This window comes from Diospyros lotus, chromosome 5 (genome assembly GCF_014633365.1).
Source record: "Diospyros lotus cultivar Yz01 chromosome 5, ASM1463336v1, whole genome shotgun sequence".
NCBI lineage: Eukaryota > Viridiplantae > Streptophyta > Magnoliopsida > Ericales > Ebenaceae > Diospyros > Diospyros lotus.
In genome coordinates this window covers 780,615-807,473 of record NC_068342.1, presented here as the reverse complement: position 1 = coordinate 807,473, position 26,859 = coordinate 780,615, and the positions used below count along the sequence as shown (strand labels likewise).

Below are 26,859 nucleotides of genomic sequence, written 5' to 3'. Positions count from 1 at the left end.
GTTTGGCTCCTAAGCATTTAGGTTTGAGTGTATACGATAAGGAGCCGATTGCTATGCTGGTGGCCGTGGATAAGTGGCGGCATTATTTGGAGAGTAATCCTTTTGTAATTAAGACCGACCATGAGAGTCTGCAGTTCTTGCTCCAGCAAAGTCTGTACACTCATTTGTAGCAGAAAGGGGTTTCTAAGTTCTTGGGATTGGAATACACAATCCAATACAGGAAGGGTAATGAGAACTTGGTGGCAGATGCCCTGTCTAAAAGGGAGGAGAAGGGATCTTGTCAAGCTGTCATAGCAGTAACACCTGATTGGGTCAAGGATATTATAGGGAGTTATGTAGATACCAAGTGGCTGCAAAGGTTGTTCCCTCAATTGGCCGTCCACCCTAATGATCAGCAAGGCTATATACTTTCTAATGGATGTCATGACCCCAATGATAGTTTAGTAAATATAATAGTAGGAGTTGACATGCAATATACAATAATTGTAATTTCTTTTCTTTCTTTCTGTTATAGGGTTTTGTCTTATTCTATAGACAGTTAGACTAGTTGTTATATTGCACATGGGAGTATGTGGGAGGCTGTTAGGCTATATATAAGCCACAATTGAGGTTGAATGGAGGATGTTTGAATTGATTAAATGAAACTCTCATTTCTCTCTAAAAATTCTCTCAAATCTCCCCTCGTTTCTCTCTACTGCTCTCTCTCATTGCTCTCTACATTCTTTCCCCCATTTATGTCCATTTCTTCCTCTCCAATGTTATGTTCTTGATTCTATTCCATCAGCTCCTTCCAATTGTCATTCCAACCCTAGGCTAAACCCTAGGTACATGACAAATGGTATCAAAGCCAATCTTTCCTTGGTTGTGATCCCGGTGATCTCATAGTAAATTTGGTTTGAATGACTAAATTCTAGTGGTGGTCTGAATCGACTGTTCTCAACTATTGATAGGTGAGTGCAAGCAACGATTTCGAGGAATCAAGTGACGGATCATAACCGGAAGAGCAAAACAACTCTCCATTCGAAATTGAGAAGTGAAGCAGGTCCGATCCGATTTAGAAGTAATCAAGCCAGATTCGAAGCAGAGCCAATTGGTTATCAGAAGCAAGTTCAGGCGACCCGTAGCAGAAGTCGTTGAGTTACGGATCTCAGTGTCTTCGGCAAATACAAACGAGAGGTAGCGGAAGGCGTAGAGTTACGGGTCTCAATAACTCCAGTAGATATGAGCAAGCAAGTAATTCTCGCTCGAGCCTTAAAGGCAAAGCCAGTAGTGACGCTTAGTTGAGAAATTCAGAGTGTTTCCCGACCTTTGGAGGCGACTTTGAAGGATGGTATCAGGCCATCGATTTTTCAGATCCGACCATAACAAAGGATGAGAGATATGGTAAGCCTCGTTCGACAATTGAAAGGCTAAGCAATTTCGGCCAATTCCATTAAACATCCTTGGCCTTCAATTTATGTGGCGGGTGCAAATTCAAACTATCATAGCAACGGAATTTAGAGATAGATTCAAGTGATCAGGATCCTAGCGATCATGATCGAATCGGCTCGGAATGGAAAACGAATTAGGCAGTGAGTGCGGTTTAGTAGGGCGATTTAGGTAACCTTTGGTGCGAACGTGGAAGCGAAGAGGGAGATTGGCTCTCGATAGTGAGTTTTGGTGATTTTGGAATCGGAGGTGATTGCAATAGGGCTGGGAACCTTGGACGGTGATTGGGTTGAGAAGACCTGCCATTAATTTCTGTGGGGGTTCAGCTGATTGATTTGGATAGAGTGAGACGAAGGTGGCCGAATAGGTCTGGGTCTCGACTAAGAAGTGCGGCAATTTCGGTATCTAATTCCAGCAAAGCTCGTAGCAGCTGGGCGTGGAGTTTAGAAGGCAGTCCTAAGCCGGTGATCCTCAGCTATTGAGTTGTGGAAGCATGACAGAGCAACGGAAGTGTGGTGAACCCTGCCGAAGTGACCGAGCAGTGAATTTTCCGCGTTTCAGATTTAAGTAGGAAGGAAAACAAGGTGGATCGGAAATTGACAGCGAGCAGTCCAGGCTGTTCTAGGGTGTATTCCCATTGATTATTGGTTGTGATCTCCATTCGGAATCTGAAGGCAACTTCGAGGATGTACAAAGCCCCTGTTTATTGGCCTTCGGCTTGTCCTGCTCGTGAGATTTCTACCATGACAGACAGTGCACGCATGAGACCATGGGAGCCTCAATTGCAGCACAAGATTTCAGCCATGACGGGCAGTGCACGAGTGAGACCAATGGAGTCTCAATTGCAGCAGAAAGAAGCCACATTTCCAATGGGTTATCCTGCTCGTTAGACTAGGGGAAGTAGTGCGAACACAATACAATTGGAACCTCAACTACAGGAAAAGAAAGTTGCGTTTTCATCCAACATAAATCATGAGGAGTTTGGGCCAAATTAGGGGGCACGGGAATAGTCATTAGACCCTTGGGTTAGCAAAACGTGAGAGGAATTTGGTTGTATGATATGAGAGCAGTTGCAGGAGTTTGCAAGGATACTAACCAAGAAGTATCATTACAGCTTCTCTACAGAATTTTTTGAGAAACCAAGAAGAAACGTTTCAGATGACCAACCAGGAAGTTTTCACCAGAAGATGATTGATTCAAACAAGCAATCATCGGGATTGAATTATGGCAACAGAGGATTCTTGGAGAAGGAAGTTGTGGAGAGCGAGCTTTTAAAATATTCCGGTGAACAAAAAGAAGAAGGTGTTGCTGAAGTGGTGGAGAAAAATATTGAGAGTGAGCCTCGGGAATATTCCAAGGAACAGAAAGAAGATGTGGTTGAATTATTGACAAGGGCAAATGGTTTGTTTTTTGGGGAACCTCCATATGAGGACATTAAGGGTCTGGATTTCTTGGTATTTGAGCAGCCGAAATTGACAATTTTGAGTGGTCACATTGAAAGGAAGACGATTAATGAGCTACATTCACATCTTCGAGTAGAAATTAAGTCAACTAATGATCCATCCAAGATTGAATCCACCTTTCCTTTGCCTCTTTCAAATTTCTTTCAAGTGAGGGACTTGCTTAGGGACAAGCACCTTCTGTAGCTTCGGTCTCCTATTTCATCAAGCACTCACAAATTTGAACCTGAAGTCATTGAGGTCGATCGGGTTGCTTCTATTGCAGTTCTAAGCCAAATTATGCTTGGGATGGATATTGGAAACTTAAGAACAAAGAAGAAGAGGAATAAGAGGAGAAAGAAGGAAAGAGGAATGAAACAAATAGAGAAGGCTGGAATTGGGTGGAGAGCCATGGCTACTTGCTGCAAGTTCTTGGGAACAAGAACTCTCTTGAGGGGGTAATTGTCATGACCCCAAAGATAGTTTAGTAAATATAATAGTAGGAGTTGGCATGTAATATACAATAATTGTAATTTCTTTTCTTTCTTTCTGTTATAGGGTTTTGTCCTATTCTATAGGCAGTTAGATTAGTTGTCATATTGCAAATGGGAGTATGTGGGAGGCTATTAGGCTATATATAAGCCACAACTGAGGTTGGATGGAGGATGCTTGAGTTGATTAAATGAAACTCTCATTTCTCTCTAAGAATTCTCTGAAATCTCCCCTCGTTTCTCTCTACTACTCTCTCTCATTTCTCTCTACATTCTTTCCCCCATTTCTATCCATTTCTTCCTCTCCAATGTTATGTTCTTGATTCTATTCCATCATCTTCTTTCGATTGTCATTCCAACCCCAAGCTAAACCCTAGGTACATGACAATGGAGTGGTCCGATTTAAAGGAAGAATTGTTGTGGGGAATGATGAGCAGTTGAAGACTCAAATCATGCAAGCATTGCATGATTCACCATTAGGAGGGCATTTGGGGGTAAGGGCAACCTACCACAGAGCAAGACGTCTTTTTTATTGGCCTGGGTTGAAAAGAGAAGTGGTGCAATATGTGCTAGATTGTGAGATATGCCAGTGCTGTAAACATGAGCAGGTTGCCTCTTCGAGGTTGTTGCAGCCATTACCCATACCAAAGCAAGTATGGGAGGACATCTCTATGGATTTCATAGAAGGTTTACCTAAATCAGAGGGCAAAGATGCAATCCTGGTGGTAGTAGACAAGCTAACTAAATTTGCCCACTTTCTCAGCCTTACCCATCCTTTCTCAGCTTCAGAGGTGGCCCGATTGTTTTTGGATTCAGTAGGGAAAATTCATGGAATCCTTAAGACGATTGTGTTGGATAGGGATAAGATTTTTATGAGTTCCTTTTGGCAGGAATTGTTTAGGAGTTTGGGGGTTGGGCTACATTTGTTGACTGCTTATCACCCGGAAACCGACAACCAAACATAAAGGGTGAATCAATGCTTGGAAGCGTAACTACGGTGCATGTGTTTTGCTAGGCCTAGGAGCTGGCATAAGTGGCTATCCCTAGCCCAATGGTGGTACAATTCTAGCTACCATACTGCCATCAAGCGAACTCCTTTTGAGGCCCTCTTTGGATACTGTACACACTTGTTACCAGCTATCACAAGTTCATCAGCTACCCTGGCTGATGTGAAGCACTATTTTCAGCAGAGGGAGGTTCTAACAGAATTAAAAAGGGAGCTAGCTACAGCCCGCAATAGGATGGTGCAGGCTACCAATAAGAAGTGAAGTGCAAGAACCTTTGCTGTGGGTGATAGGGTGTTCTTAAAAGTGAAGTGCTTTCTGCAACCTACTTTTTCAAATATCCCAGTGTCCAAGTTCAGCCCAAAGTATTTTGGGCCTTATACTATACTTGCTAGAGTGGGAGAGGTAGCATATCGGTTACAGTTACCTGCTGGAGTGAAGGAACACCCCATATTTCATGTTTTATTATTGAAGAAAGCAGTTGGCCCTCATACTGCCACCAGCCCCTTGTTACCACCTATGGAAGAGGAATTGGAAGTTGTGATCAGTCCTGTGCTACCACCTATGGCAGAGGACTTTGAAGTTGTGATAGAACCCCAGGCCATTGTGGATAGGAGAGTTATATACCAGGGTACAACTCCTATTACCCAAGTTTTGATCAGGTGGTCCCACTTACCTCCAGATCAGCCTACCTGGGAATATTTGCTGGATGTGCTGAAGCAATTTCCTTGGGCTATCAGTCTTCCCTAAATTCTTGAGGACAAGAATTGTTTCATGGGGGGGGGGGGGGGGGGGGTGTTTATAAATGTAATAAGGGAATGTGGGTAACCATAACTAACTGGGCAGGGAGGTTGAATTGGCGAGAAGGACAGTTAGTTGGCCAACAGATTGGATGTACGCCTAATAAGTAGGCTGTTGCAGAAGGAGAAGACAATTTTGGATTGAATAACAGATTCTCTCTCTCTCCCCCCCCCCCCCTAATTTCTGTTCTTGCCAGAATTCCGCCCTATTGTCAAACCCTAATCTACCCTAATCTAAGGGCTTGACAAAATATATTCTTCTAAGGACCATCAGAAAAGAGAAATTGGTAATGAGACTGGAATAAAAATGATAGTATTTGTAAAACAATATTTAGAACAGTGAAAATGAGACTGGAACACAAATGATAGTATTCTTAAAAAATCTATTTCATAAACCCATCAATAAAGCAAAAGGATTACCACGTGATAATTTCAAATGCTTCAAAAATTGAGGATAATAACCTTATTGTGGAGAGACCAGGTCACATAACGGGTGGTGCTAACTAAATCCTCCATACATCTGGCAATACAATTTTAGAGAATAAAGAGTAAATTACTGCATAACTAGCAAAAAGCTCACTAACGGAGTAGCTAAACAGAACTTGTCAAAGCAATATGTTTTTTACAATTTAAACACAGTTCAAAATATTTTGAAACATAATTTTTATATAGAGAAATGTAATAATTAGAATGGAATAAAAGAATAGAGACAATTCACTGACTTTTCGCGGCATGATTTTTCAGTGGATTCTGCAAAATTGTTGAAGGCAGATTCAACACGCCTCAGAAATACCTCATGTCTACTTAGGAACTCACCTTCTTTCTGTGAGAAACAAGTTATGGTACAATATATCAATATTCAGGGAGGGAAGGAAACGCCAATCAAATTGAGTGAAGCTATAGAATCTATATCAATGCACAAGATGCAGCCTAATAATCTAAGATAAGAGAATACGTACCTGAAGAAGATAGACAGAGATGGGAAGCAATCGCTTCAGAACGTGTAAGAGTCTAAAACCCAACTGCATTGAGGAAAGATTTCAATGATACAAAGAAATTGAAGTTGAAAAGATAAGAAAGGAACCGGTCTAATAAAGTTCTTACAAAAATAATAAAGAAAAGAATTAAGTAATGGGAAGTAAAGGCACAAAAAACATACGTCCTTTTGCCATAAGGCATACATCCACAGGAGAAGAAAAATAGTGTTGTTTCATTCAACTTAATTCAATTCAGAGATCCAATCATATATATCGAACTCTAAAGATAGAGATAAGCTTGTATGTTATTTTTAAATCTATCACTTATCTCTATCTCTTATTTAATTTAAACCAAAACACTAGCCCTCAAGATGAGCATAAATTGAAACATTCATCTTGTATAAAATAAAAATCATATAATGCAAACTATAGTTAATATAGAAATCTGCCCAAGCATCTTTTTGGGACCGTACTTAAGACATTAAAACAGCATAAAATTGAACACATTGCTAGAGACTTGTAAGCAAAAATAGACTTCCAAGTGCAAAACTTTCCACTGTACAGTAGAGAGACAGAGTTTGCCTTTAATAGTACTTCAAATAGGTCAAGAATCAACAGAGACCTTTTTTTCTAAAGAACAAGAGTTCAGGAACGTTATATTGATAACATTGAGCACATCAGACTTTAAGATGGCTCAGATTCAATTACGTTCATACATGATAGTAATGGCATCAGTGGCTCCAAATGTGGAAGATCTAGCCCCCAAACAATGAGTCCTAAATCATCAATTCAATAGGAAATGGAGGACCAGACATAACTTTCTGTAATAATTCCCACTGTCCAGTTTTTTAAAACTTGAAAATAAAATATATGGCTTACTAGAAGGCTCATTACGAGAAGGAAGTAAAAAAGAATCAGTTTTTTTTACCCGGCCTCTATTCTATATTTCATGCCTTTAGCTTCAAATATCTGAAGGATGAGTAAAGATAACTGACACTTAATAGTGTTGCTCGTGTCCATAATAAATACCATTAGAAATTGTGATAGCCTATGAAAGGACTTGGAAACCAGAGATTGGTACAAAAGGGGCAGAAAGACAAAGCTGGCTGATTTAAGAAAATAAAGCAGAGACAGGATGGAGAAAAAATGCAAATGCAATCTGTAAGCAGTTCATGAAAAAATGGTTATTATGATTTATTTATTTGTACTTTTTCATCAGGACTGCATTAGAAGAAGCATAAAGAAGGTGAAGTATTTTTTTAATGTGAACTATTAGATTTCTTACTATAGCAATAATATTCCAAGTACTTTTTCATCAGGACTGCATTAGAAGAAGCATAAAGAAGGTGAAGTATTTTTTTAATGTGAACTATTAGATTTCTTACTATAGCAATAATATTCCAATACTGGATAGAAAGTTTCTGTTGCCTGATGATAATATATCATACAAAATTATGTATAACTATCTAGCTTCCTTTCTTTCTTTCATTTTGTCTCTTTTCTTCATGTACTCGTGTATACAAAATCGCTTTCAATGATGAATGGTTCATAAACAATTAAGACACTTCCTGTATCATAATAAAAGGTTACCTGCAAATTTGACCAAGATAGGAGAAGTATAATTCAAGACTACCAAACAAATAAGGCAAAAGAACAAGATAGAAGAAGTATTTTTTAGGCTAAGTTAAATTAATCACCTGATAGATTAAAGGTTCAAATGTATCACGAGCCTTTGCAACAGCAATCACACAAGCTGTTCTAATCTCCGGAAAAGAAGAGTCAAGAGAGAGGGAAGGGAAGGAACAGAAAATTAGACCAAAGATATAAGAAACAATAGAAAAATTGATTGAAATGGAAAGGCAATTTTGAAGAAGCCAAAAAAACATGGTACCTAGAATAATTTGTCCCATCGTGAATATCTTCGACTCCACATGCATTTACAATTTCTTCTCGTGTAATCGGCGGACATTTTATTCCACCAACAACAAAACGAAATTCAGCCATTGCCCGGTGATATTGAGCACCTCCATAAAGACGCATTCCTGCATTCTATATGCAATATAAAACAAGTTTCCACAAACACATCAATTACATTTCAAAAAGATCAAAGAAGATGGTAAGCAAAATTGCATTCATGATAACTCGTTTGCATTAATGATAGAATTCACAAAACTGGAAGAAGAAACAGGAAAATAAATCAAAAAGAAAATGAGAATCAACATTCTATAAACAACAACAGAACAAATGGAGATGAATCACAAAAATCAGCAAATGAAGTACAGACACAAGAAAGGATACAAAAATGCCACCAATTTATACACTAGACTGTTCAACTACAATATTCTGCAGAGATCCAAAAAGAGTTTTCAATGTTCATTCTAATAGGGCATAACACTTGGGTACAGAAGTGTATCAATGCTTTAAACAACAAAAATATGAGGAAATAGTTGAAATAAAATGTATGCAAAACGTGACCACAGAACAGAAGCTCACTCAAAACAAGCTGGTGTCAATACCAACGGAAATTTTGACAGACTTATGCAGTAGACCAATGTTTTTGATTGGCAAGATAACTACCAAGAGAGAGCAAGATGGAACTAAACATTTTTATCTATTTATTCTTGACAGCTATAGGAAGAAGTGAAAATAACATGAATACATCTAGAAAATACGTTGAGGGCAAGCCCTGGTAGCAGGGAGCATTATGCACTGGGGATGCCTTTAACATAGAAATATGTTGTGAAAATTGAATATGTAACAGGTGACAAGACTATTATTGAAGAATTTGAAATGAGAGCAATATGTGATTCACATATTTGGCAGGTCCATTGTTTTCATAAAGTGGAATGCAGGAGATATATTAGGGACTAATTATTGTTCTTTTAGTAAGCAAAAGTTGTGGAAAAGAAAGAAAAACAATGTTGAACAAGATAGAAAAGAGAGAAAACCCTTTTTAGGAGTAGAACTCTATATTAGGTCTAACATTCTTCCATTGAAATTTATAGTAAGTTGTACAAAAATTAAGGCCTAAATAACAATGTTTTAAAAACCGGACCGGACCGGCCAGTCGGACTAGTTTAACCAGGAATCGATGGCCTATCCAGTCCGGTTTAACTTAAAAAGTCAAATGTTTTTCAATCTGGTCAAAACCGATCAAAATCTGGTTGGACCGGTGAACCGGGAACCGGATTGACCCCGATTTTTTTCACCCCTCACTCACTTTTAAATTTTTAATTATTAATTAATTATGTAATAACATATATAACAATTATTAGTTGTATATTAGTTAATAATAACATTTCTCACAATAATATATAGAATATTAGTATTTTAAATATATATTAAAATATATATTTAATATATATATTATTTAATTATAAAATATATATATGACATCATCCGGTCGGACCACTCCGGTCTAACCGGTCAGACCAACTGACCCGTGACCCAATTAATAGGCCGGTTTGCTATCCGGTCCGGTTTTTAAAACATTGCTAAATAATAGCTAATTACATCTAATCACTAGCTAATTGACAAACCTTCTTTCCTTGATTTATGGCAAATATACTTTCTTTGATTTATGGAAAACCTTCTTTCGTTGATTTATGGCAAAGATTCATTGATTTATGATCTTGATTCATGACACTCCTTCTCAAGCTGGTGAATAGATATTATCCATTCCCAGCGTGGCTATAATCTTGTGGAAGACAGGATTAAGGAGTCCCTTGGTTAGAACATTAACTAGTTGGGATTCACTTCGTATATAGGGAGTTGTTAGGAACCTAGGGGTATAAGGGACAAATGGGGCTATAACTAACAAAGGGTTGTGTAGTAAGCGTTTAGGGGGTTAGGAGTTAGCTGAATGATTGTTAGGGAGTTAGGAGAGAGCCTATAAGAAGGCTTATGTAATAGCTGAAGGGATTATCCAATAATACATGAATGTTTTCTATATTCTCTCACTCTAGTCTATCTTTCTCCAATTCTCCATACATCTCTCTCTATTCTTTTCTCTCTCTCGTTCTCCCTCTTTCTGTTCTGTTTCCCTCCCCATTCTGTTCTTCTTCTTCTTCTTCTAAATTCCTATTCAAACCCTAGAAAATCCTAGGGTCTTAACAAATGGTATCAGAGCCAACGTTCTTGGCTGTGGATCCAACTAATATTAGTAGTGATTCTGACGACAAAGAATCCAGTAGCGGACCTAGATTCCAACGGGGTCAATTTGGGGCGCGACATCAGAATTTACTAGCGAGTAAGTCCGGGCCGATTACTGGAAGCAAAATGGACGAACGAAAGTAGGTGATCTGAGTTGATGAACGCGAGCAAGGCACGACCCAAGACGAGGCAGTACGGTTAATGCAGGTGCAAGAGACGGTCTTGATTAAAGCTTACGGACGGACATGAAGCTGGTGAAGCAATCTGAGTTTGGGGTGGAATTGAACGAGTCGCAGGAAGATAATTCAAGAAGCGGCAAGATTTGATGATTCCGAAAATTGGACGGTAATTGGGCAATTCTTGGGGCCAATTGTCAAGTACTTAGTTAGGTTCTTGGTGCCATAGAATTCCAGCGCTTCTTGGGAGTCAATTGCGTTTAACACCCAAGTAAATTCCGATGAGATTGGGTTAGAATTGAAGTCGTGACCAATTACCTTCACTGTATGTGACCAAGGCGTGAAGGTAGGCACGGCTTGGAAGTTGAAGTTGACTAGGCGAGTGTCTCCAATCAATTCTTGAGAGTCGGAATTGAAAGAAGAAGCAGCTTCAGGCGACTTTCGACACAAGGCGAGCGACTCTCTTGGGTGACTATTGTGAGGTGATTGTTGCATGTGAATTGTGGCACTTCTGTTCGGAAGTTGAAGGCGAACAGGAAGCAGGCCTGGCCGATCTTGAATTGGTAGTGGTAGCAGATTTCGAGCGATTGCAATTGGAACAAAATTCCGACAGTGAGAAGTGGACTCAAGTCCAAGGTGGTGCGAGCAGACCAGGGCGGTCGCAATTAGGGCAGGAGTTCTGACGAAGTCAATACGGTACTGTTCAAGGCGAGTAACAGGTTGTTGTTTCAGAAGCAAATTTCAAGGATAGGGATTGGGGAGATGGAGAAAGGATTCAAGGGGAAAGGTGATATTCTCAATCAAAAATTAGATGCATTAATGATGTTGATTTCATTGAAATTTCAGATCCCTTTACCAAAGGAATTTTTTCCAAGATCTACGGCAGAAATGAACAACTTGCAAGAAGTGGATGAACTACTTGCAAAGGATTGGATAGGATTGAGAGTTGCAATGAAGAATTCAATACTCCTAATTTGCAGCAAAAAGTCGATAAATCAGCTGAAGAGAATCAGACAAGTCCAAATGCCAAGGAAGGAATGGCATATACTGGAGACAACAATGTGACACCCTTGAAAGAGGTAATTGTGGTAGAAGAACCTGCGATTGAAGCCAGAAATCGAGAAGCCAGAGAGGTAGTGAAGTCAGATTTTGAAGATGTTAAATCTGTTTCTCTTGAAGCAATAGGACTGGAAAACATTGATTCCTTAGAAAAAATAATTGCGACACCAATGACAGAGAAGCTTGCTGAAGAAGAACTATTGGTGAATGGGAGCGAGCAGGAAAAAGCTACGGAGGAGCAAAGGAAACAATTGAAGCAAGTCTATACTGCTCACTTGTTGCATCTGAGGGAAATTATTGATATTGTGGCAGTGGAACTGGTCTTAGCAGAGGTTAAGAAAATTACTGGAACTAACAAATCAAGGGAAGAAGAGATACTTGGCATGGAGATCTTAGAGGTATACATTTTATGTTTGCAGAAAAAACAAAAGAAAAAGAAGGTCATAGGAAGGAGGAAAAGGCTAAAGAGGAGAAAGAAAGAAAAAAGAACGAAACAGCTAGTGAAAGCTGGGATTGGATGACAAACAAGGCAAGTCAATGTGAGTTCTTGAGGACAAGAACTCTCTGAAGGGGTGGGGATTGTTAGGAACCTAGGGGTATAAGGGACAAATGGGGCTATAACTAACAAAGGGTTGTGTTGTAAGCGGTTAGGGGGTTAGGAGTTAGCTGAATGATTGTTAGGGAGTTAGGAGAGAGCCTATAAGAAGGCTTGTGTAATAGCTGAAGGGATTATCCAATAATACATGAATGTTTTCCATATTCTCTCTCTCTAGTCTATCTTTCTCCAATTCTCCATACATCTCTCTCTATTCTTTTCTCTCTCTCATTCTCCCTCTTTCTATTCTGTTTCCCTCCCCATTCTGTTCTTCTTCTTCTTCTAAATTCCTATTCAAACCCTAGGGTCTTAACAGGAGTACAAATAAACTCTCTGTCCAGTTTCTCTTTAATAAAATGTCAGTCAACCTCAATGTGTTTTGTTCGATCATGCTGTATAGCATTGTGTGCAATGCTGATAGCAAACTTGTTATCACAATAGAGTTTCATAGGGCTGTCCCACTTGAGTCCCAAGTCTTCAACAATAATTTTCAACTATAGCAACTCACATATATCTTGTGTCATTGCTCGAAATTCGATTTTGCACTCGACCTAGCCACAACAGTCTGTTTTTTACTCCTCCAAGTAACTAGATTTCCTCCCAAGAAAGTGCAATACCCTATGGTAGACCTCCTATCAACCATTGAACTTGCATAATCTGTATCGGTATAAGCCTCTAGGTTAAGTTTAGCCCCCTTTTTGAACAAAATTCCCTTTCCTAGGGTTCCTTTGAGGTAATGCATAATTCTATAGACTGTTTGTAGGTGAAGCTCCTTGGGTTTGTGCATAAACTAACTTACTATGCCCACTGCATAGGCTATGTCTGACCTTGTATGAGATAGATAAATCAACCTGCCAACTAATCTTTGATAGGCTTCTTTGTCAGTATCCTTGTCTCCCTTTGCTTCTCCTAGTTTGTGATTAGGATCAATCGGGATGCTCGCTGGTTTGCAAGCCATTTTCCTTATGTCCCTTAAAAGATCAAGAACATATTTGTGTTGAGGTATGAATATCACATGCCCAGATCATGCCACTTCAATACCTAGGAAATATTTTAAATTCTCTAGTTCATTGATCTCAAACTCCTCAACCCCAAGTTCTACCTCTCATTTTCATCATTTTCTGTCATTATAATCTCATCAACATAAACAATAAGAGTTGTGACAAAATCTGAATCTCAGCGTTTTATGAATAAAGTGCAGTCCCCTTGGCTCGGTTTATAACCCATGGCCTAGATTACTTTGCAAAATCTCCCGAACCAAGCTCTAGCTAACTATTTTAAGCCATATAGTATCTTCTTGAGTCTACAAACCTTAGTCTCTGGTCTATTTTTGTTGAATCCTGAGAGTATGTCCATATAAATTTCCTTCTCAAGGTCTCTGTGCAAGGAAGCATTCTTCATATCAAACTGTAACAAAGGCCAATCAAAGTTAATTGCTAGGGATAAGAGAATTCTCACTGCGTTCATTTTGGCTATCAGGGCAAAGGTTTTTTGGTAGTCTATTCCATATGTTTGGGTATAGCCCTTAGCTACCAACCTAGTCTTCTATCTTTCAAGTGTTCCATCTGCTTTATACTTGATTGTGAAGACCCATTTGCACCCAACAGGTTTCTTCCCTTTTGATAAATCCACAATTTCCCATGTATTATTCCTCTTAAGAGCCTGCATTTCAACATTCATGGCATTCCTCCAATTTTCACAATTTAAAGCCTCTGATAATGTGGTAGGAATAGATGTTGTGTGTATGTTTGTAAGAAAGCTTCTATGAGATGGAGAGCATCTTTTAAAGGATTCAAAGTGAGAAAGTGGATATAAGGGATGTTTTGTGCATTCTCTAATTCCTTTCCTTAGTGCTATAGGAAGGTCAATATCAGCCATTGAATCAACATTAGAAGATGAGTCAATAGATCTTACCTCATTTCCAGGCATTGGAACTGATGATAGGTGCAACCTTGGTTCGGGTTCTGGATTATTTCTTCTTGAGTAAATCTAGAGAAACCGTTTATCAGTGGTGGTATCCTCTTTGACAATTTGGAGAACAAGTTGGAGGGAGGATTTAGGTTCATGAGCTCGTGAGGTAGAGTCAAATGCAAGTTCGGGCAGTAGGTTAAGAGAAAGCTCAAATGCAGGTTGTTCAAGTAGAGATTTAGGAGTTGGAGTTGGCTGCAAAAAGTTAGCAAGGAGTAGCTCATCCTTATCTTCCACACTTGAGGTCTCTCTATAAAGAGAAGGGTGATTAAAATAGGGTTCAGTTTCAACAAAGGTAACATCCGCAAAAATAAAAAATTGTTTAGTTGGAGAATAATAGCATTTGTACCCTTTTTGTATTGAAGAATAGCCCACAACGACACTTAAAAGCTCTAGGATCCAACTTCTCCCAATGAGGGTTGTGAACATGAACAAATGAAACACACCCGAATACCTTAGGACTAAGCTGATTTGTGGTAGGAAGAGCAGGATAGAAGTGGGATAAGACTGTCATTAGAGTTTGAAAATGTAACACTTGAAAGGGTAATTGGTTTATGACATGAGTGGCTGTGAGGACAGCTTCTCCCCAAAATTGTTTAGGCACATTTTTGTGAAACAACAATGCCCTAGTAGTATTTAGGAGATGGTTGTTCTTTCGTTTTGCAATCCCATTATGTTGAGGGATAGAAACACACGAGGATTCATGAATAACTCCCTGTTGAAGGAAATAGTGGGAAAGGATTTGGTTGAAATAATCCCTTGCATTGTCTGATCAAAACTGTTTGATTTATGCCCCAAATTGATTGTGGATCATAGAAAAGAAATTGAGAAGAATATCACTCACATCAGATTTAGATTTAAGAAGAAAGACCCATGTAACCCTTGTGTAATCATCAATGAACAAAACAAACCACCGTGTCCCAGAAACAATTGGAATGGTTGATGGACTTCAGATATCACTATGAATCAATTCAAAGGGAGTAAGACATCTGTTATTACTAACTGGAAAAATAGCACATCTATGTTTAGCAAACTCACAGACATCACAATGAAACTCTCTAATATCAAGGTTTTGAAACAACGAAGGGAACATGATTTTAAGAGTAGAAAAAGCAAGATGTCTCAGCCTGTAATAATGCAGCCAAATAGTATACTTGTAGGGAATATGTGGTTCTGAAAGACATGTTAAGGGTTGCTTTCACCTGCCAACAAATAATTTCTCAAATTTCTCAAGATAGTATAAGTCATCTCGTTCCTTGGCATGTCCAATCATCAGTCCCGAGTCCTTGTCCTTGTACCAACAATAAGACGAAAGAAAAAACACTCAGCAATTAGTGTCATAGGATAGCTTGGATACGGAGATTAGGTTGGTGGACACTTTAGGCACATGAAGGACATTTTTTAGGGTTAAGGAAGGGCTGATTTTGTTCTCTCCTATTCTAGCTACTTGTGATAAAAAAACCATCCGCTGTAGCAATTTTTCGATTGCTAGAATAGGGTGAGTATGAGAGAAAAAATTGGGAGGAATGAGTCACATGGTATGTGGTTCCAGAGTCAATAATCCATGAGTCTTCAAGGGGTGTATCAAAAGCATTTAAAGCATGTGAAATTGGGGTTTTACCTGATTGTTGCAGTGAGCATGTACCAGAAGAGGATGGTGCCTCAAGGGTACTTAAAAAGTTTCGCAACCTTTCAATCTCCTCCTTGTTGAATTATTTTGGTTCATGGGACTGTTTTTCCTCCTGTGGAGTTGTCATATTAACTTGCCCCTGACTCCTATGCTGATGTTGTCCACCTCTATTTCCCCATTCCTTGCTTGGTGGCTTTCCATGCAGCTTCTAGCACATCTCCCTAGTATGCCGTGGTTTCTTACAGAAAGTACACCACATATTCTCACAGTTGTCATTGCTCATGGATTTAAGACGGGTTTTTCCATTTTCCCCTGATAGTTGGTCCTTCTTAAACCCACGATTTCCTCTTCCTTTTTCCACCATTGTTGAGGCTTCAGCTGGTTTGGGGTCCAACATGACACCCCTCCTACTTTCCTTAGCTATAATAATTGAAATCACTTCATTAAGTGAAGGTAAGTCATCCTTACCTAGGATTTGAACTCTCACCTGATCATACTCCACATTTAGGCTTGCAAGAAAATCATAGGTGTGATCTTTATCTATAAAAGCTTTCAAGGTGGCTGCATCATCACTGTTCTGTCATGACCCTATGAGCAATAAAGGGGTATTATTATAATAGGGTAGAATAGTTTGTTTTGGATGTTTTAGTAATTAGTTAGGTGCACATGGCTGCATGTGCAAGGCTGTTAGGAAACAAATATGCCTATATAAGGCTGTTGTAAATAGAGGGGATTCTCATGTTGCATGATAATTGAAATTCCAATTTCTCTCTAATCTCTCCCACTTGTTCTTCTGCCATTCTCCCTCAATTCTCTCTAATTTTCTCACCCCATTCTCCTTCAATTTCCCTCCTTTACATTCTGTTCTTGACCTTAACAATATCAGATCCGTCCAATTTCCATTCTAGTCCTAGGCTAAACCCTAGGACCATGACAAATTGGTATTAGAGCGGTCCTTCTTCGATTGTGGTTCATGTAATTTTGGTAGTTGATTTCGACAACTCTCGTCGAAATTGATTGAGTAGAGCGGGGAGATCGCAATGGAGGTAGTCGGTTATAGAAGTGATCTCTGTGTCGAAATCCAGGTGACGTGGAAGTTGCAAAATCAATGGCACACCAACTAATTTCCATAAACCGCAGTAGTGAGTCGCAAAGGAGATTTGAGTTTTGAAGACGAAGCGGCTGTTGATTATTGGTTGTGAAATTCAACCAGGGAGGGCTGCACTAGAGTCGATTTACGTATTAGAGTGGCGCCGACTGAGTAACAAAACCAATCAAGGAAGGCGAGCAACCCAGGCATTCCTGAGTAGGCAGAAGTCTGTCGAAGGGCGACACAGATGAGGAAGGTGTCACGACCATTATCAAACGCGACCAGTGAGTAGGCAGATCTAGAGGAGGAAGACGCGGTTCTCTCAATTCTGATTAGAGCAAGACACAAAGTGAGGCCAGGGAGTTGGTCGAACAGCAATTTAAACGGAGCTTAAGGCATCAAAGGGAAGCAGATTGGAGCGATTGAAGCCTACTGCAATCGTAATTCGATTCTAGGGACTTATCGATCAAGGCGAACTCAAGGAGGCGGTGGTCCTCCAGTCTGTGGTCGGTGATTGGGTGAGAAAAAAAAAATAGTCGGCGGGAGGCGATCGTTGACTCTATAGCAATCACGAGCAGAGCCGATCTCAACCATCTAGGCGAGCACCCTCATTTCGAACTTGGAAGGCGTAACAGGCACTCTGTTCCGAGTCTTGAAAAGGAAGGTGGACAGCTGAGGCCAAAAGAAGAGGCGCGGCTGGGAAGATCGCTGAACCATTTCAATTCCAGTGAGTAGTGAAGGCGTGAAGTAGACCTAGATCCAGGTGATCAAAAAGCTATAGCTATTGCGAGCAAGTCGGGAAGGTGTTATCCCTCACATTAGTCGATTTTGATTGGGCGGTGAATTCCGACACTTGCTGGGAAGGGAAGTAGGTCAGGCGAGTCCTACCAATTCTTGGTGGCTCTAAAGGTGGCAGAATAGGTCTGGGTCTCGACTAAGAAGTGCGGCAATTCCAATATCTAATTCCAACAAGGCTCATAGTAGCTGGGAGTGGAGTTTTGAAGGCATTCCTAAGCCGGTGAGCCTCAACCATTGAGTGGCACAAGCGTGACAGAGCAACGGAAGTGTGGTGAACCTTGCTGAAGAACCAAGCAATGGATTTTCCATGTTTGAGATTTAAGTCGGAAGGAAACAAGGTTGATCGGAAATTGACAGTGAGCAGTCCAGGCTGTCTAGGGTGCATTCAAATCGATTATTGGTTGTGATCTCTATTCAGAATTTGAAGGAGACTCCTAGAGCAGTTCCGGTGAGTCTCAATTGCTGCGATTTCGATTGTGATTCTCGGCTGACAGTTAGACCATGTAGAGGACTCTAGAAGGCCGATCAAGTTGCTGTAAGGGTGCAATTTCTTCCGCTGTTACAATAGACTTGATCTTGAAGCATAATAGTGGCTGCAATTTGCCACTTGTTGGATCAATTTTAGAGGTGATTGGGTGAGGTAGTTACAGAAGGGAATTAGGATGGAAAGATTTGTTGTTTCTTAGCCTATTGCCTTTCTAGCCAGTGAGATTTAGGCCAGGAGGAGTAGTGCACGAAGGAGTCCCAACTACAACAGAAGAATACTTCATTTTCAATTAGAATGAAGCCTCAATGGCAACCAAAGAAGGCTGCATTTTTAGTTGACAGCAACAGGGACAAAGGAACAAGCAATGGGATACATAATACGAGCAAGGAATTTGGCCTTATGATGCGTGAGAAGCTGCAGGAGTTTGCGATGATACTTATTAAAAAGTATCATTACAACTTTCTGGTGGAATACTTTGATGATTATCATGAAAGTTTTAACAAGGAGGAATTCCTTGGAGTGGAGCAGCCGAAGGAGGAGACAAGATTACGAATGACCAATTCACTGCCTACTCTAAACTTTAGGCAGAAAAAGAAGCATTCCGATAGAGGCAACAATGACAAGAAGGATGATTGGCATTATCTAAAGAAAATCGATAACAATCAGGTGGATAGGACAACAGATGCAAAAGGGGAATTAAAGGAACACACTAGTTCCTTTGGAAATGAAGTTCCTAATGAGGATGTTCCAAATGATACTCATGGAAGGCCAAAACTAGAGCTGAATGATGCAGCTACCTGGATGATAAAGATAACAAAAGGCAGCCAAGAGTTTTTGGAGTTGGAAAAAAATTATCCAACTAAGATTGACAAGATAAAAGAGGAATTAATACATCAAAGGGCAATTACCAAAAGGTTGCAAGAGGAAAGCAGGGAAGTATTTGATCAAGTGACCAACAAAACCAAGGCCAACTTGTTACCCTTGGCATCTAATGTATGGACTGAAGGATTAGATAACGTGGAGGGTTCTTTATCAAACAATAAGAGGAAGACAACACTAGCAGAAGGAAGACTTGCTGATCCTAAACGATGCCACCGTATTGCTGCCAATTTTGAAGATGATGAGAAGAGGGGAATATATATGGTAGCTAGTTGGTTAGAGTTTTAGAATTATCGACATTTGAAGGCTGTAGGGTTGCAGATTTCAGCTGCTACTTGCGACAAGGAGCGACTAAATTCTTTGAAGGCATTTGATGTGAACACATTGACAGGTTTTGGCATTATATTGGATCCCCAAACTATGAGTACTAGCAACCTTGTCTGCAATGATTATCATTTTTGTTTCAATTGAGAACCAAAAAATGAAGAAGAAGAGACCTAGAAGGAGGAAGAAAGAAAGAAGGATGAACCAGATAGAGAAGGTTGGAATTGGATGAAGAGTCATGGCTACTTGTTGCAAGTTCTTGGGGACAAGAACTCTCTTAAGGAGGGGGGAATTGTCATGACCCTATGAGCAATAAAGGGGTATTATTGTAATAGGGTAGAATAGTTTGTTTTGGATATTTTAGCAATTAATTAGGTGCACATGGCTGCATGTACAAGGCTGTTAGGAGACAAATATGCCTATATAAGGCTGTTGTAAATGGAGGCGAATCTCATATTGCATGATAATTGAAATTCCAATTTCTCTCTAATTTATCTCCCTCGTTTTTCTGCCATTCTCCCTCAATTCTCTCTAATTTTCTCCCCCCATTCTTCTTCAATTTCCTTCTTTACATTCTGTTCTTGACCTTAACGGTATCGGATCCTTCCGATTTCCATTCTAGTCCTAGGCTAAACCCTAGGACCATGACATGTTCTTCATCTCAATTACCCTGTAGCAATCCATTTCTTGTCATAATCCCTTTAGAAAATTGGCATACTAGGTGACAGTTCTGTTATCTTGCTTTGTTGCAGCTATTTTAGTCTTCAACTCGTAAATCTGGGCTACATCCTTCACCTTCGAGTAAGTTTGTTGGATAGACTCCCAAACCTCCTTTGATGTTGACAAAAAACATGTAGCTATCACTGATTTCAAGAGCCATGGAACTCCACAACCATGCAATGATCATGGAATCTTTTTCATCCCATGCCGCATAGGCTGGATCTCCTTTCTTTGGTATGGTTCCTATAATGTGGTTAATCTTCCTTTTTTCCTTTCAAAATGGTTCGAATCAACTGGGACCATTTAAGATAATTCCTTCCATCCAACCGATAAGCAGCATTGATTGGCTGCAGTTCTCCTGACGGCTGAAGCATCATGGGTGCCGGTGTTTCCCTTGTATCGTGGAAACTAGCTTCATCAGTGGTGGTTGACATCTCCAATTAATGGGAAGGGCAAGGGAAGAATGGGAAATAACATACTATTATAATAATGAAGGCTGCTTATGATGGCTATCAGTCGCAGCAGAAGAATAGTCGACAATGAAGGCTCAGAAAGAAGAGTCCTAGGGTTTCTTAGGCTCTGATACCATGTGGAAAAGAAAGAAAAACAATGTTGAACAAGATAGAAAAGATAGAACCCTTTTTAGGGGTAGAACTCTATATTAGGTCTAGCATTCTTCATTGAAATTTATAGTAAGCTATACAATAATTAAGGCTAAAATTAAGACCTAAATAATAGCTAATTACATCTAATCACATGCTAATTGACAAAGCTTCTTTCCTTGATTTATAGCAAAGATACTGTCCTTGATTTATAGCAAATCTTTCTTCCTTGATTTATGGCAAAGATACTTTCCTTGATTTATAGACTTGATTCACGACAAAAGTATATAAAGAAAAGACGCTTGTGAACCCAATAAAAAAGTAGCATAACACCCCATGGGCGGCTCCAATGGCAAGGGCAGGTGGTGGACATGCCTGAGATCTTAGGTTCGAAACCTCCTGAAGGCGTTATATGGAGATTAAACTATGATTTACCTGGGAGTGGGTTGGGGTGAGGCCCACCTCCCCCAAGAATAGTGGGGCGAAAGTTCTGACACTTAGGTTATCAAAAAAAAGAAAAAAGTAGCATAATCTCAAAATCCAACAATCACCCAAAATAAAAAGGCCTACATGTTAATACACACATAAAAATCAACTTGAAAATGAACAATAGAAGGAAAAACAAAAAGTAGTACCATCCTCATCAACAAGAAAAGGGAAATGGATGCTCCATTCAAAAGGACAAAAGAATGCTCTATGCCATTAATCAAATACATTCCACAGAATAAGGCCACTTTGGGAGAGATAAGAACACCAAAAACTTTTCATCTTAGGCCACTATGGGGGAGTAAGAATACTGAAAATTTTTCATAATGTGACTAACCCTCACAGGAGATACAATCACATCAATGGTAAGTGGACCTGGTTATTGGAGGGGAGGAGGAGGGTAAGGGAGGAAGAGATTTCCATAGAGATTGTGGAATTCTATCAAAAGCATTATATGGAGGAGATAGAGTGGAGACTATGTCACAATATTGGATTATAAAATTACATTAGAGGATTATAAAGGTTAATTAAGAAGCTTTTTTCAGAAAAGGAAGTGGTGGGAGCCTCACTTAAACATATATCACTGATATGGTGAGAATTGAGATAAAAGCTTACAGGTATTAGTTTGTGTGGAAACTGAAGACCGTCAGTCCCCACAAATGCCCCTCCATTTATCCTCTCATCTTGTAGTGTTTCTCCTGCAACCACAAGATAGTGAAGAAACCTATGGTCAAAATAGAGAACCCATATCAAATATGCAAATGATTCTTAAAACAAACGAGCAGCATATATAAAAAGAAAAGTGAAAATACCACAAATTTACCAAAGATATCATATGTTAAGGCTATTCATATGAAAGCAACATCATGACTTACCAAATTTATCTGGGGGTGCAACAACTGTCCCTTTCAATAAGAGCGACAACTGTGTATAAAGTAAACTTTAGTTAGAACACAGCGATTGGACCAATAACATTGAACTACTATCATAATCAAATAGTAATAACTGGAAGTGATGAAATAACTTGATCGGAAGTTCCTTAACTGAAGACTACTTCCGTTAATATTATTTGAAACATAAAGGACTAATTTATACACATGATCTCCTAAGAAATCTCCTAAAATATAGGGCTAGATAATCTCCTACTTTTTAGGTATAAATTATAACAATAATAATCTATAATTTACAGATTTAAAATTGCTCTTATGATAGAGCATATCTCTATCTCTTCAAGCTGGTTACGGAATCCCTTATCTTCTGGGCTACTTATCTTTATTTCCTCCAACACTCCCCCTCAAGCTGGTGAATAGATATTTATCATTCCCAGCTTGCTTCTAATAGATTCAAACCCTTGCTTATTCATGGCTTTGGTAAGGATATTTGCCTCTTGATTCTTGGTAGGTATATAGGTCAGGCTTACCTCTTCTCTGTCTATTTCTTCCTTGACAAAATGCTGATCGATCCTTACATGTTTCATCCGGTCATATTGGACCGGATTGTTGACAATGCTAATGGCAGATTTGTTGTCACAATACAGCATCTTTGGTGAGGATATTGGTAGCTATAAATCTTTCATTATTTTTTCTACCCAAATCAGTTCACATATTCCTTGTGCAATGGCTCGAAACTCGGCTTCGACACTGCTTTTTGCTACTACCGATTGCTTTTTGCTCCTCCAAGTTACTAAATTTCCCCATAATCTTGTGCAAAACCCAGATGTAGACCTGTTGTCTGTTGGAATTTTAGAGACATTGGTAGCTATGAAGTTAACGAACAAAAGCTGTAGAAAGAAAAAACATGAATGTGAAGGCTATAACCTCATTATTTTTATTCATATCATCATGCCTTTAAATAGGCAATACATGTCAACTGAATAACAAAAAAATAGGATTTATTGCTAGACTTAAATTTAAAAAAACGAAATTATCTTAACCCACTAAATCAGTAAACAGAATTTGACCCAATCAACCCACTAAATCAGCAACTTTGAATCAATATTCAACATTCCTCCTTGATTCAAAGTTGCAAAACTTCAACTTTTTATGGAGCACTTCTCTCCAAATTTCTTCCCAATTGTGAAGCACTTCTCATCACTTCTTGATGCACTTCTCATTACAATCAATACTTCCTTCAAATGTTGAAAAAAAAAAAAAACTCAATTCAGTTTCATAGAGCACTTCTCTCCAAAAAATTCTTCTTGGTGCACTTCTCACCAACTAGAAGAGTGTTTCCTCTTCAATTGCTGTAGGATTGTTGCCAAGTGGAGGTATCTCCCTTTCATTTTCGACCCACTGCCATAAACTGAGACCTCTCAAATGAGCTTTCATTTTGACAGCCCATACTTGATAATTTTCTCCATCAAAAACTGGTAGTGAAAGAGATGATGTGTTGGTGGAAGCCATATAAATAAAGAAGGGGTTGATGGGTTCTCTCTCACAGGCCCCTTAAGATCATTGAATGCTCTGATACCACTGTTGGAATTTTAGAGACATTGGTAGCTATGAAGTTAACGAACAAAAGCTGTAGAAAGAAAAAACATGAATGTGAAGGCTATAACCTCATTATTTTTATTCATATCATCATGCCTTTAAATAGGTAATACATGTCAACTGAATAACAAAAAAAATAGGATTTATTGCTAGACTTAAATTTAAAAAAACGAAATTATCTCAACCCACTAAATCAGTAAACAGAATTTGACCCAATCAACTCACTAAATCAGTAAACAGAATTTTGACCCAATCAACCCACTAAATCAGCAACTTTGAATCAATATTCAACATTGTCCTCTATAGCACCAGCCCAATCAGCATCCACAAATTTCTTTGTTTCGGCTTTTTCTAAATAAGAGTCCGGTTCCTGGTGTCCCTTTGAGGTATCTCAGCATATGATAAGCTGCCTCTTAATGTCTTTTCTTGGGAGCATGCATAAATTGGCTTACTATGCTCACAGCATATGTAATGTCGGGTCTTGTAAGGGATAAGTAGATCAGTTTTCCCACCAAGCGTTGATATCTTCCCCTGTCTACTGGATAATCTTGCTTGTTGTCTCCTTTATTCTTCCAATTAGGCTCTAACGGTGTATTGGCTGGTTTGCACCCTAGCTTGCCCGTCTCTTTTAACAAGTCAAGTGTATATTTTCTTTGAGATATGCAGATACCAGCCTTGCTTCTAGCTACTTCCATGCCCAAAAAATACTTTAATTCCCCCAAATCTTTTATCTCAAAAGCAACTCTCATCTTGTTCTTTAACCGTTCGATTTCGGGATCATTGTTTCCTGTAATGATTATGTTGTCAACATATACAATAAGAACAGTCCTCTTGCCATCTTCTTCCACCTTTGTGAACATGGTATGATCGGCCTTTCCTTGTGTATATCCCAACTGAATGATAGTATCACTAAATCTTTTGAACCAAGCCCTAGGTGATTGCTTTAGGCCATATAGAGATTTATTCAATTTGCATACCTTCCCTCTTGTGTCTTCTTTCTCGAAGCCAGGGGGAATCCTCATATAGATCTCCTCTTCCAACTCGCCATATAGGAATGCATTCTTGATGTCTAGCTGGTGTAACTTCCAATCTAGGTTAACAACTACTGAAATCAACACTCGAATAGAGTTTAGTTTGGCAATTGGAGCAAACGTCTCCTCATAATCAAGTCCTTGGGTTTGGGTAAACCCTTGGGCTACTAATCTTGCCTTGTACCTATCAATACTCCCATTTGAGTGATATTTGACTATGAACACCCATTTGCTTCCCACAATTTTCTTTCCAGCCGATAAATCCACTATATCCCATGTGTACTCCAAGGCTTGCATCTCATTCATCACTGCTTCCTTCCACCTTTGATCTTGCAATGCATGATTTATGTCTTTGGGAATAACCACTTCCTCTATACTCATGCTAAATGCTTTGAATTGCAGAGAGAGTTTAGAATATCCCACATAGTTAGCAATCAGATATTGTGTAGATGCCCTTACTCCCTTCCGTATAGCTATAGGAACATCAAGAAGAAGATCCTCCTCTTTAGAAATAGCCTCAGTCTCCTGTAAACTGTCACCACTTTCTGTATTTTCTGTTTTTGAACTAACTTCTGGATCAGATGTTGGATTTGACTGAGGGTCACGAGGCCTTCTAGAATATACAAAGAGTGGTTTATTCAAGGCTGGATGCTCTTGAATCCGGTCTACTTGATCTCCCCCTGAATTAGACACTAAATTGGGATTTGGAGAATACGATTCAGGGGCTGATTCAATGATAGAAGAGGGTTCAAGACTTTGGAACTGAGGAGGAAAGAAACGAGAGTCCCATAGTTCTGCTTGAGTTGTGCTGGAATCAGAATGAGACATAGAGAAGAAATGTTGGTTTTCAAGGAAAGAGACATCACATGACACTATAAACCGTTTTGTATAGGGATTATAGCATTTATAACCTTGTTGAGTAGGAGAATACCCAACAAACACACATTTAAGTGCCTTAGGATCAAGCTTGGATTGAGAAACTGAGTGGCTATGAACAAATACAGTACACCCAAAAATTTTTGGTGGGAGAGTGTTTAAGGTACGTTTGTAGTGAGGAAAGGAATCAAGGAGAACACTTAAAGGTGTTCTAAAGGAAAGGACTTTGGACGGAAGCTTATTAATGAGGTAAGAAGATGTGAGAACAGTCTCTCCCCAACAGGTATTAAGGACTAAATTAGTGAATAGTAGTGCTCTAGCAGTTTTAAGAAGATGGCGATTCTTTCATTCTGCCACACCATTCTGTTAAGGATTATAGGGGCATGAACTTTGATGGATAATTCCATAGTTAGTTAGATAATTGGTAAATTCATTGGAAAAATATTCTCTACCATTATCGAACGTAACACATGGATAGAGGATTGGAACACATTTCGAACCATTTGATGAAATTGTTTGAATGTAGCGTAACCTTCAGATTTATCTTTCATCAAGAATACCCAACTAACCCTTGTGTGGTCATCAATGAAAGTGATAAACCACCTGTTGTTTGTTAAATTAGATATTCTTGCGAGTCTCCAAATATTACTATGAATCAAGTAGAATGGTTTTGTAGGCTTATATGCATGAGAGGGATAAGCAATTTTAGTTTGTTTAGCAAGGATACAATGCTCACAATGAAAGGAATGATTGCTTTTATTGATGAAAAGAGAGGGATACAAAGTCTTGAGATAATGAAAACTAGAATGCCCTAAACGCTTATGCCATAGCATAAGTGCAGAATCTGAAATAGTGGTTAAAGAGGTTGGTGGTTGAGAGCTAGATCTAGTAGACTGACCATTCTTTGTAACATAATAAAGACCTCCTGCTTCCTCAGCATTGCCAATCATCCTCTCCGAAAGTTGATCATGAAATTCACAACCAAAAGAAGAAGAAATTACTACACACTGATGTTGTTTTGTTAGTTTACTTACAGACAACAAGTTGTACTTTAGATTGGGCACAAATAACACAGATCTTAGGGTTAAGCCCACTACTTTGGCTAGGCCTTTTCCTTCGACCACAGTTGTAGTACCATCAGCCATAGACACTGGTATTCCTCGATCAAAGGATTCATAAATTGACAGCGATTGCATAAAACCGGTCATGTGGTTTGAGGCTCCTGTGTCAAGTATCTAGCAATCTAGAGGGGACTTAAATGAGATTAGTGAGTGTGCAACTACCTTGCTTAGCAAGAGATGCTATTGGATTGGATCCTTCACTTGTCTCTGATTTTGTCTCCTTATTTTGACGTAAGA

General features: G+C 39.2%; 1 protein-coding gene across 1 annotated transcript in view; it reads right to left on the bottom strand.

The window, feature by feature from the left end:
* Positions 1 to 26,859, bottom strand: part of LOC127802399 (dynamin-like protein ARC5) — a 37,694-nt gene that overhangs the window by 4,732 nt on the left and 6,103 nt on the right. The window contains exons 8-14 of the mRNA XM_052338188.1: positions 21,981 to 22,029; positions 21,721 to 21,803; positions 8,031 to 8,188; positions 7,837 to 7,897; positions 6,122 to 6,184; positions 5,885 to 5,985; positions 5,625 to 5,682 (exon numbers count right to left, since the gene is read on the bottom strand). Coding sequence (XP_052194148.1) covers positions 5,625 to 5,682; positions 5,885 to 5,985; positions 6,122 to 6,184; positions 7,837 to 7,897; positions 8,031 to 8,188; positions 21,721 to 21,803; positions 21,981 to 22,029 — 573 coding nt within the window. The remainder of the gene's footprint in view (positions 1 to 5,624; positions 5,683 to 5,884; positions 5,986 to 6,121; positions 6,185 to 7,836; positions 7,898 to 8,030; positions 8,189 to 21,720; positions 21,804 to 21,980; positions 22,030 to 26,859) is intronic.